Source organism: Aotus nancymaae, unplaced genomic scaffold, assembly GCF_030222135.1.
Source record: "Aotus nancymaae isolate 86718 unplaced genomic scaffold, 86718_ANA_hifiasm-v0.15.2.pri h1tg000020l, whole genome shotgun sequence".
NCBI lineage: Eukaryota > Metazoa > Chordata > Mammalia > Primates > Aotidae > Aotus > Aotus nancymaae.
In genome coordinates, this window is record NW_026988432.1 from 32,384,986 (window position 1) to 32,397,136 (window position 12,151).

Sequence of the window (12,151 nt, forward strand, 5' to 3'; positions counted from 1 at the left end):
CTCTATTCTGGTTTTACTTTTAGTATATATCACTTTTCTTTTTTAATGGGTTTTTGCTCTGTTACCCAGGCTGGAGTGTAGTGTCATGCAGTGGTACAATTGTGGTTTCCTGCAGCCTTGAACTCCTGGGCTCAAGGAGTCCTCCCACACCGGCCTCCCAAGTAGCTGGGGCTACAGGCATACACCACCACATCTGGCTAATTTTTGCATGCTTTTGTAGAGACGGGGGTCTCCCTATATTACCCAGGCTGGTTTTGAACTCCTGGGCCCAGGCAATCTGCCTGCTTCTGTCTCCCAAAGTGCTGAGATTGCAGGTGTGAGCCACTGTGCCCAGTCAGTGTGTAGCATTTTTAAAGTGCAAGTTTTTGTATGTTTACTAGTAGGTGGATAAAGTCCCTTAAATTGTAATTTTAAAATCAAAGATTTAAATGTTAGTTTTAGTGCTTTGTAATTTAGCAAACAAGAATATTTTTGTGTACCATTTATGTCTTCCTTGTGATTTTTGGGACATTCATGCTCCATTCAAGTTTTCTTTCCCCAAGTGAGCTGAAGCCTTTGCACACAGAATTGGCATCAGACCCTGGGCTTGGCTAACCTTAGTTCCAAAGAGCTCCCTTTATATGTTAAAAAAAAAAACCTCTTTTTAGCAAAGACCAAATTACCTATTAGCTAGTGCCTTATTCTGGGCTCCTCTATTTAACATGCTGGCAAGGGTTCTTCAGGGATAACGTGGAAGCTATGCTGCACTACTGGCCTGGTCAAATGCTTAAGAAATATCGTGGGAAAACTGGTGGGGGGGATGCTGGGAAAATTCCAGGAAACCTGAGATCTCGCACTTTTTCTGAACAAAAATGGCTTGGTTACTTGGGGTTTTGATTTCCTTGTCTGTCAAGTGGAAAAGCAACACCTATCTGCAGACCCCACTGGATTTTGAAGATCAAATGAAAGTAAGGAAATGCACTCTGAAAAGCCTAACACCCTGTTCAGATGTATGGGACAACTGTGATGTAGCCTCGGGGAAAGCTTTTTATCTCTGGATCCTCAGATCCTCCATCAACAAGGTTAGGCCCATCTTCTTATTGACTCACTGCCCACCTTTCTCCCCCGCTCCTGCACTGAAAAGTGTGGAAACCACAGCAGAGGCAGCTCTTGGGACCTGCCTGCTGTACTCTGTTGACCCCGCTTAATGCCTCCTTCTTGTTATCCAGCTGGTTCTGAATCTTTCTCGTAACAGGACAAATACCAGTATCAACTTGCTTTTACAACATGCAGCTTATTTAACTGATAGTTATTTTACGGGTTTCTTTTTTTGTAGAGTGGGCTTTTATTTCTAGTCATTAAGTGCATATACTCCCATTATTCTCACTAATTGCTTTGGGCATATGTCTATATCCATCTCTTGTCTCCTGATGGCTATATAAGGTCTTTGAGGACAGTTTCTTGGTACTTCATCATTCCACTCAGCACCTAGCACCAAGCTCAAAACATTTCACACTCAGCACCCCTGAACATCACTGTTATCTTCCCTTCCTCTGGGAGGCAGTTCAATACCCTCTTCACAGCACCTGTGCCTCTTAAAAATCCATCCCGGGCCAGGCACTTTCACTGTTATTCTTCCTGATCCTGGGTCCCCACAGCTCCCATCGTTGGCCAGTGGGTCCTCCTGGATTGTAGCCTCTCTGAAGGCAAAAACATTGAGTTGCTCATCTTTGATTTCTTCCTGGGATTGCCACAAGCCTTATACATACTAGGCACTAAATAAATCATTAAAAAATTTTGTCTTATCCTTATCACTTCCACTTGAATTCAGTCAACTTGGATTAAGTGCTATACTGGCTCAAGCCTAGGCCACAATTTAAAAAGTATTCATCACTTGTTCTTTTATGAAGTGAGGAGATGGTTTTCTGGAGTTTCCTTCCAAAGGTGCCTAGCTTATCTCTGCCCAGTGACAGGCCAGCCTTTCGAAGGCATGCTTCCTGATTTCTCCAGCCAAGAAAGCATCTGTATTTGAGCAAAGCCAAATCTGTCAAAATTGTTAACTTCTCTGTACCCACACCTGAATCTGCATAATTTCCCAATCCCACAGAGGTATAAATAAAAACTTTCACCAGGACAGGAGAACGAGAACGTTTGCCAACTGTGGGAAGATAAATGGCTCGGGGACTTCAAGCTCCAAAGGTAGAATTGCTCGATTTCTGATTTCGATGTAGCAAAAGAGATGCTATGAGTCTAAGTTATTTTTTTTTTGTTTGTTTCATTGCTAGAAAGTTATGGGTTATATCATTTAATTTGATTAATTCTTGGTTTCCAAAAGGAAACCTTAGGGGGAACCTTGGGATGCTCAATAAAATAAGTATGTACAATTGTTAAGGCAGGAAAGGAAAAAAAAATGACTTCCATCAGAGCCCACAAAGATCGTTTCTAGTCCCAAACATGGGTCCCCAGAGATAGCCTGGAAACCAAATTATTGTCAAAGAGACGCTTACCTTTTACAACAGCTCACAGCAAAAGAAAACATATAGCTTAACATCTCTCCCATGACTCACCTTTCTGTTTTTTTCTCGTATTCATTCTCTCTCTCCCTCTCCCTGCCCCTCTCCCTGATATGAAGGTTCCCAGTCTGAGCTCTTCACCCAATTAAATATGTATCATTAGATGAGTCACTTGACCTTCTTAAGCCTCAGTGTGCTCATCAGCAGAATGAGGTGTTTGTGCTACATTATTAAGATTCATTTAATTCTGAGTCTAAATACAAATCGAAGCATGCTCTGTCCATCCCCACAAAATTGTTCATATTTGTGTTCTAACCTATTTGTGTCTCAGATGGAGACTATGGTTTCAGCCTGTACAAGGAGCAAGCTCATTTGTTGGTGGGACTGAGTACTAGGAGTTCCATCTTTTGCAAAGGAGAAATCCAATGGCTAAGTGAAGTGGCCAGAGCTAAAAATGAATGGGGTGAGTCTCATAGATGAATATACAACCAGTGGTATCTGTTTTCAAACTTCATTGAACAGTTAATTATTTGGTCAACATGGTCAATAACTGGGACATTTTCTTTGCAACTTCTGCCTGTACGTGTGTGTGTGGGGTGTGTGTGTACATATTGAAATTCCATTGTATACATTTGAGGCTTTTAGAATCCTAGACTATCAGATCTGATCAGAACTTTTGTTGTCATAGTCCCATTCTGGAAAACTGAAAGTCAAAAAACAGAAGAGGTCTTTCAGCTGGTTAGTGTGAGAGATAAGACTTGAACAGATTTTCCTAATCTTATGTAAACTGCACGGTAGCCATTAGCTAATTAATCTTTCATTTCCTCCCACAAGAGGACTCAGAATTGGACTTGGATTAAGGTTAAAAAGACTATATTTCATCAGCTTCCCAGGTTTTACTCTCTTTAGTCCTGGTCTTAATTTTCTCCTTCCATTAGTCCTCTTCTTCCTTTTATTCCATTTTAAGGAAATGATCCTCAAAGGTTTCTTTCATAAAGTTTTCATGACATTTCATCCATGTGGTTAATTCCCTCATCTGGATGACTGCTTGGAGGAGATTATTGTATTATTTTTGGCTTGGGCATCCATATCCTGCCAGTGAGTGACAGCAGAGACTGCCTCCTCTAATTTCTACAGTGCTGATAAAAGGAGTTGGCAAAGGGCAAGATAGAAGCCACAAGGAGGGGTGGAGGGGACCAGGTACCAGGGAATCCAGCTACCTACATGGCAGGATTTGGATATCTGAGATGTGTGCTCAGAATCAGTTCTCAGTCTCCACTCATCATGAGGAAAGTACTTGACATTTGGGAACTTGGGATGGCCACCTTTTTAACAATGGCATTAAACTAAGAGGTAACACATGTAGATTCACTCATCTCACTGTTTTTTAAAAATTATCTGATAGGAGTTTGGACAGCAGTTGTCATGAGGTCTCAGTATCTGGCATAACTTTAGGACAAAGTATGCAAAGATTGTTTCCAAGTGGTCTGAAGAGAAAACGTCACTCATCACTCTTCCACTGCCTTATGAAAACTTGGCTTTGAGGGCACATGGCATCATTCTGACTACACAATGTCATCCCTGGGCTATTTGCTCTTCTGGCCCTCTGCTGCATGTTAGTGTGCAAGAGATGGCGATGCCTGCCCACAGAGAGGCCCAAATAGGGGCCGATAAGGCTTATACCAATTCTAAGATCGCACCTTCCCACTATTTATCCATTTTCTGGCCCCAGGCAAGCATTTTTATAAATGGACATTTAGCAGATGGTATGCATTTAGAAAACAGGCCAAAAGAGCCACTGCATTCTGAAACCAAAAAAAGGAGGAGTAAAATACAGAAAAATGTTCAGCAGTCCGTACTGCATCCTATCTCTAGGTGTATTGGAAGAGGGCTAACAAGACAATGCAGCCATCTGCTGGGCCAGGGAGACAAAGAATGAAGGACTTCCCAAGCAAGAAAAAGGAAATGGAGTGTACAACTGCTGCTATTGCTTAATAGGGTCTCTAATTCCTCTCTCCACAATGGTAATGACTCACATTTATATGGTGTCGTTTTCAGCTCTGATTTCAGGGAACACTCAAAGTCTTCTCTTGACTCTGCCCCTAAATCTGGTACTGAACAGGCTAAAGGATGACATCTATATTTATACTATATCTATTTTAGAGAAGAATAGCTCATGTGAAATAGGACATTCAGATGCTAAGGAAATGAATCAAGTGTGAAGAAGGAAAAGGTGGAGGGAGAGAAGTTATAGAAAGTGCAGATGCTTATTTCCAATCATGACCCTCAGTATCATCCAGCTGAATACACACCTCCACACAGATAAAGTCATTGAAAGCTCTTAATGCTCTAGTAGGCTCAGCCTCGTCTCATCTGCCTCCTGTCTTTTCATGGAACTTAGCACTCTTCAGTGTGTATCACGTTAAGGTGAATGCTCTTCAGGGAGTCTTGACAAACTCTGACATTGGATTCTATGTGATGCTAAAGATACTTTTCTCTCACACTTTGCGGGCACAGCAATGAAGGAGACATTCGAGATATAGGCAATGAGAGGCTAAGGCTTGGATGGGAGGGGAATAAGAAGGAATATGTCTATCTCAGTAAGAAGCTCAATGAGATATGCAGGAACATCAGGCATAGCTCACAGAGATGTAGCAGCCACCAACAGTTATGATTCATTAAAGTTCTGGGAAAAAATAAGCTCACAGAGAACAGAGATAGACACAAAGCAGTGGCAAAAATAACTCAGAGAGCTGGATGTTAGTAAGGACAGAGGTAGAAGCTCTGTCCATGGTGTGTCTCCAGGCTGATATTCAGAAAAGGCCTTAAGGCCATAAGATTCCTTCTACACTGGTCAGGAATTGAATAAAGGGATGTCTTCTTTCCTTAATTACTCTCTTCTGTAATCATCACATAATCACTGTGCAGACACCTTAGGGAAGGGCATGTGATCTGAGGATGAGTAAGATTCTGAAAGCACAGACATGACATAGAGGAGCACTGGACTGGGCACCAAGGGCTGTGTTCTAAATACAGCTTTCACTCACTCAGTGACAGGCAGTCAAGCTTCAATGAAGCAGGCAAAGTTCTGGGCTTAGAATCAAGACCAACGGCTTTTTGAACCTAGAGAGTTCACTTGATCTCTTTGAGCCTCAGTATCCTGATGTGTAAATATAGGAATAAAAGTGCCAGTCTTATAAGATTGCAGGAAGGGCGTTACACAGAAACTTATGTGAAATGGCTTTCAAAATGGAGGCACACTATACACAAGAGGTCTGGCCCAACCCCTTAAGTTACAGATGGGCAGACAGTACCTGAAAGAAGTAGAACCCCATGCCTAAGGCCCCACAGAGAATTAGTAACAGAGCTGGGCCTTCTATTCAGTTCTTCAGGTGGAATCCAGCTCTCTTTCATGACATTGTCATGATACCTATTTCTCCCCACCTCAAGTGTCTGGCTGAAGATCGGAAGAGAAGATGGGACAGGGATAAGGAGGAGTTTTAATGAAGTGATGAGCGTTATATAAATGTAAACATATGAAAAGCAATATTAACTACAGTGGGGGCACACAGTGACTGGATGTGAGCCCCAGCTGGGAAACTTTATGAAGTCAACCAGCACTCAGCAATACAGCGTGGCCACAGACAAATCCTGGTAAAATTGCTGAGAAACCTAACCTGCAACAACATCTGGTTTTAGCTTCTTGAGATTTTGCTCTTTGGGTTTGTTAAGTTAGGATTTTTGCTTGTAGGTTCTTAACAATAACCCCTCATCATTATTTTCTAGCTAAATAAGGCTCATACAATTACAAAAATAAGAACATCTTCCGTCCATAGCTACTGTAGGTCCCATGAATCAGTTTCATCATGCTGAAAGAGATCAACAGTGTTTCTCACATGCCATGCAAGATCCTGTCCAGGTGGGCTTAGTCTGCTCTCTGCATAAAACCAAGCACCTTCCACAAAGTCTGATGATGGGAAATGATGAAGCCCAGATGAGCACGTCCACTTTGGGCAGACACAAAATGTAGGTCATTTATTACCTTGAGCAAATGCAGGAGACGTGACTGCTAATTGGTCTCTTCATTAACCAAGGAGAACATCTACCACTACAACTCACAAGCTAGTGGTAATTTGGGGCTATCTTTAAGTGGTTTCTACCTCATAATCATATTTCTTTCTGAAATCTGCTGGCCTAGAAAATGTCTCTAATTCTTCATGAATAGACTATTCCTGCCTTCAAGAAATATGGGCCCCTTGGGAAGGGAGAGGACAAGTGAGTGGTACACATCATACACAGAAGTGAAATCTTACACGAAACCTTAAACACATGGATGATTGGTTTTTCAAAGCCTGGCTTTAGTCAGAGGGTTTTATATTATTTGGGGGCAGGGGAAACACAATAATTTTTTTTTTTTTTAGCTTCTGCAACTCCTAGGTAAGAAGTTTCTACTATTTTCCTAATAAATAACTGCTCTAGTCTTCTATACAAGTCTTACCATACATGCTGTAAGACCAGGATCAAGGGGATACTTTTGCAGAAATGTGAGGCTCTAAAAGTGGTGCAGGATTTGTGTGGTTGGGGAGGTTAGCAAGGAAATTATGCCAGCAACTGACAAGGAATAGGGTCTTTCTAGTAGCAACCAACATTTCGGTTTAAATTAGTAAGAAAAATCCCTTTCTAATGGGCATGCAGAGAGACACAGTTATAAGGTCTCCCGGAAGCAGGAGGCACACACCACCTTCCAGCCTGCCTCTTTCCACTTAGTGCACAAAAATGACAAGTATCTGAATGTAGTCAAGTCTTCATTTTAGGGGCCTGCCCAGGACAGCTTATCAAATGCTCATGGCAAAAACGGAAACAATATGGCCCAGGGCTGTGGCTACCTGATCAGTTAGGCTTCAGGATTCACTGGCCATCAGCTTCTAATGGCTCTGCAGTGGACTTCTCACATAAGATGTGTGACTTCTGGAGCTGGCATGCCAGATAAACAAGCTAGTCATTTCCTTCCAGGCTTGGCATTCTTCGATCTTATTGGTATTCCTAATAAGTTTTAGAGGCTGTATCCAAAGAGTAAACTGTACCATTAGATCAGATGAGGACCCAAGAACAGCCTTTTTAATAAAAAACAGAACTGTAGTGTGTGTGACTGTAGTGTAGGCAGCTATTAGGGTTATGGCTTCACAGTTTCCCAAACAATGGCTCCAGGAAAGAGGAAAGATAGTAGATACCAAGTAAACATTCTATAAAATGTGTGGCAAACTCAAATGTGCAAGGAGATCCATTTTGATTTGATTCCCACCTCTTTGCAAGCTAGTGAACACAACATGTCACAGATGTGTCTAAGGTGCAAAGCCCAGCAATTAAATAACTAGACAGTCCAAGTCTGAAGAAAAAGTTAGCCTTACCTGGAGACATGGAGGAGTCATAAGAACTTCTCTCCTTGCGGTTCATCTTGAAAGCTTGGATGTCCTTTTCCCTGTACGTCCCAAAGCCTTCATAGCTCCTCCTTTTATTCCCACTCACGTCACTGTCCCACTTGTCATTAGAAGGGTTCATTTCACTGAACACGTCCAGGTTCTCCGATCTCGTGCTGCCACCATCCCCGCCACCGCCAGAGTATCTTTTCGTGCATGAGTCCACAGGCTCACTGCTCAAGTCTCCTTTCTCCTTGGCCTGTGTCCAATGCTGGGCATCGGAAAGTGACAGTGTAGACAGGGTGTCCACCTCAAAGTTGTTCTTAGAAGCTTTGTGGCCGGCTTCACTGTGCTGGTGCTTCTGTTTCTCCTTATGCTTGTTCTTCTCACTCACCAGCGGGAGCTCTTTGTCTGCGCTACTGAGCCGCTCGCTCAGGATGTGGCTGGAGAAGCCTGTGGCTTTGCCTGCAAAGAGACCGCTCAGGTTGTCGTGGGTCCCTAGGAGCCGGTCTTCCTTGTGCTTATGCTTGTGTTTGTGTTTCCTCTTATGGAGCCGACCGCTGGAGAGACTGGCGCTGCCAACCTTGGGAGGGTTCAGAGAAGGCTGCATGTCACCGAGGCCCATGCTAACAGGTCCCTGCAGGTGTACTCCATGCTTAGCTTTATGCTTAGCTGCACCGGACATCTTTACGTGGGAGTTTGTGTGGAACTGAGGTGGTGGCACTGTTGGCCTCATGAATGGGGAGGCTGCTCCAAGCGTGTGCGATAGGTACAAAGGAGCTGGGTACTGACCGTAATAACCAAGGTTCATCATAGGCATTGATGTGTAAGGCATTCCATAGGGTGCATAGTAACTTCCACTGGGAATAGGGTAGCTGAACCCTTGTAAAAAAGGCACCTTTGTCATGGTGTCATTGGTTTTTGCAGGCCTACCACGCTTCTTCTTTGACTTCAAGTCTGAAGTCCTACGAAGATAGAGCAACGGGTCATACTGGATATATGGCACCGGGTAATAGTGATCAAAATTAATACGAAAAATGCTGGGATATGGATTCTCGTGGTAGAAGGTGTAACTCCGGTGGGAGATTCTGAACACTTGGAACTTGGTGATGAGCTCCTCCAGGTCTGCCAGAAACTGGAGGTCATCGCGGTTTTGCAGGCTTTTCCGTTTCCTCTTGTGCTTTGGCTTCTTGAGGCTTTCGTGGGCCAGAAAGTTGTCCACAATGAGATGCTTCTGCCGGTGGCCATGCCGGTTCTTTGTGCTGGTGTCTGACGGAATGGCTTCCGGGTTGTCCAGGGAGCAGAAGTCAAAAGAGTACCGCCTTCGGGATTCTGAACTCTTCTCCGCTTGGTCAGAAGTGCTATTGTTGTCTGTCCCAATGCCGCTGTCGCTGGGGATCGTCTCCTCACTGTGGGACTCGCTCACAGGGGACAGCGTGATTTCCTTTAGGGAGCCAATCTCGCACAGGTGTGAAGGGGAGTTGGCCATCAGTCTGGGTGGAGACAGCTTCCAGGTTCCACTGTGTATTCCCTTTTGGGTTTTGGTTGGAAGAGCACTGATGGGCTGGAGATTTGGCATAGTTTTCAACTCTGAAAAATTGGTTTCAGTGCTGGCAGGGCTCAGGTTGCCATTTGACCCACCTAACTGTGTTGAAAGTGGGTGCATAGCTGCTGGTGAAGATGCCACAAGTGACTGAAAGTTGGAAGGCACGGCTGGAACATCCGGCTGGCTAGAAACAGGCCTGGGGTGCTTGATGGCTGTTTTAGGTTCTTCGGATGGGGGTGGCAGCTCTGCTCTTGGCTTCCTGCCCCGCTTCTTGCCAATGTAGATGGTTCCCCTCTTGCTGACATTAATCTGCTTGCCCAGTTTGCTTTCAATGGCTGCTGCCCCAGGGCTGGTCTCTGGGGGAGCTTTTGCCTTCAGAGCAACGCTGCTGGAACAGGACAAGATCTGGTTCAAGATGTTTTTCCTCTTTAGTGTCTTCATCTTATTGATAGTTTTGATGGTCTTCTTATCCAACACGCCGAGCTTTCCAACTTTCTTGTGAAATTTCATCTCACTCATGGGTTTGTCCTCTCCCGGCACTAGCTGGGCCAACTTCGCTAGATTGCGTCGTCGCTTTCTTTTCTTAGTGCCAGGAAACTCTCGGCTGATGGGACTGACGGGGCTGGTGGAAGTACCCTCATGAATCGTCTCAACTGTGAGCAAAGGCTGCTTCTTTGGTCGTCCCCGCTTCTTTTTGACTGGAGTGATCACAGTAAGACTGTCTGTGTTGGTATACAGAGGGCTGGATGGGGTGATGGGATACGCAGACGGGGGCTCCAGCATCAGTTTATCAGAGGTGGCCATAACTGCCTCTCGAAGCATGCTGCTAGGTTTCGGTTTGCTGCAAGTCCACCTTCGTTTTGCAGCAAATTTTGGATGTTGGATTTCCGGCAGCTTTCTTGATGGAGAGTGATCTGTGCACGTTGGAGGTGTCATGACCATGGGCGGCTTCCGCGGCTTAGACGCACCTCCTGGGATAACTTTCTCGGCATTTCCACCAGTTTCAAGGCCAACTGAGGGGGACTCATTCTCTATCATTTTACCCAACTTAGGGACACGGGGATCCTTCTTATTCCCCTCAGAGCTGGAAAGTATCCTGTTAACTACTTCACTGCTCATAGTGAGTCCAGAAGCCAGGGCTTTCTCTGGGATGATCTTTTCCACCACCGCTTTAATGGACTGTCTCTTTTTCCTCTTATGGTTGGTTGGATCCAGAGAGGGTGCCTTGATGGGGATAGTAATCCGGACATGACTTGGGTCATTTTCAGGATTACTGGCAGAACTCACGTTCTGCCTGGCTGGTGATGCCTCTTGGGCACTATCTGCAGAATAACCTTCCCTTTTCCCTTCTGTACTGTCAAATGCTTTCTGGGCATTCTTGACCCAATCCAGGTCTGAGTTTGGTATGGTCTGACTTATCACATCTTTTTTACTGGACTTTTTCTTGCTGCTCACAGTAGGTGGTTCTAGGGGCTCCTTTGTACCTCCTCCATCTTGATCCACCAAGGGCTGAAGCCCATTGCACTCAGCAGAGCTGCTGGGTGGGGCTGGCGAGCTGTGGCTGCTTGGGGATGGAGCCACACCTCCCAAGAGCAGATCTTTGTTAGTGTTAGACAACTGACTCCACGTGTTCCCTGCACTGCCTTTCTTACCCTGGGCCTTTGCAAAGGAAGCCACGGGCTCAAGAGCTGGGATCTTGCTGGTGCTTGCAGTTTCTCTGCCAGACTCCGGACTGATGAAGCAATTCTGAGTGACGGGTCCGCTGTCAGAGTTGGTGGACCAGTCCATGTGGTTCTGGCTGCTGCTTTTTTGCTGGTGCTTTGGTTTTAAGGTGTCACCGGTGAAGTCCTGTGGGAGGCCTGTGTCATAATGGAGAGCTGAATGTTTCTGGGGCCTCTCGTAAGCCTAGGGGTGAGTGGAGTGAAAGGTAGAGAGAGAGAGAAACAAAGATGAGCATGTTGAAGCTACTTAATATTTAACATCAAAAGTCTGAAAGTTGGAAATGAATACCTATGTGAAGAGCCACCTTTATTGTTAGAATGTTTTACAGAGGTTTTCTCAATCGAAGTGGTAAAGATATATTGCACTGGTTTTGAACATCAGTAAGCATGCTTTAATTGTTGCCTTTTCTCCCAGAGTAACAGGAATCTTGACCTACCTTGGTTTAATGCAATCTTTAGAGAGAGGAAGGAGCGGCCCTAAAGGTCACTTAGCCCAATGTCTTTTTACATTTTTACAATTGAAGAAGCTGAGACCTGAACAATGGAGAGTCCTGCCAAAGAGGGCAAATCCCAGGAGAGAATCGAACTTCCGGACTCCCTGTGTTCTTTCACCTAACTCTGGCAGGCTCTTATTTCTGTCCCTGTTTCTCTTCAAATGTATGTTTTTCCTCGCTTCCTCCTGTTCCAGTTCATTTGAGCTTGTACTTAGTCTTAGAGTTCAACATCTCTGTACAAGTAGCTAATAAGGAACCACTTTAACCAGTAAAACCAGCCCAGGTTGAGGAATTAAGGGCAGAAGTGTGACTCCTGAATGGGAGAAAGTGGACCAATCAAGAGCATAGAGAAGAAATGGGAGAAGAAAAGAAACATACAAGAATCGTCCTAAGCCTTCAAATCCTTGTGGACTCTAGGAGTGTTGCTGTGTTTGGGGGTTAGCATGCAAAGGAATCTTTAAACTTATATTATGCACTTATT

The 12,151-nt window shown here is 44.5% G+C and overlaps 1 protein-coding gene across 3 annotated transcripts in view; it reads right to left on the reverse strand.

Annotated features, from left to right (window-relative positions):
* SETBP1 (SET binding protein 1) overlaps positions 1–12,151 on the reverse strand; it is a 372,922-nt gene that overhangs the window by 97,389 nt on the left and 263,382 nt on the right. For all 3 annotated transcript variants that reach the window (XM_012440796.3, XM_012440793.2, XM_012440794.2), the window contains exon 4: positions 7,901–11,360. In XM_012440796.3, the coding sequence (XP_012296219.2) occupies positions 7,901–11,360 (3,460 nt within the window). The remainder of the gene's footprint in view (positions 1–7,900; positions 11,361–12,151) is intronic.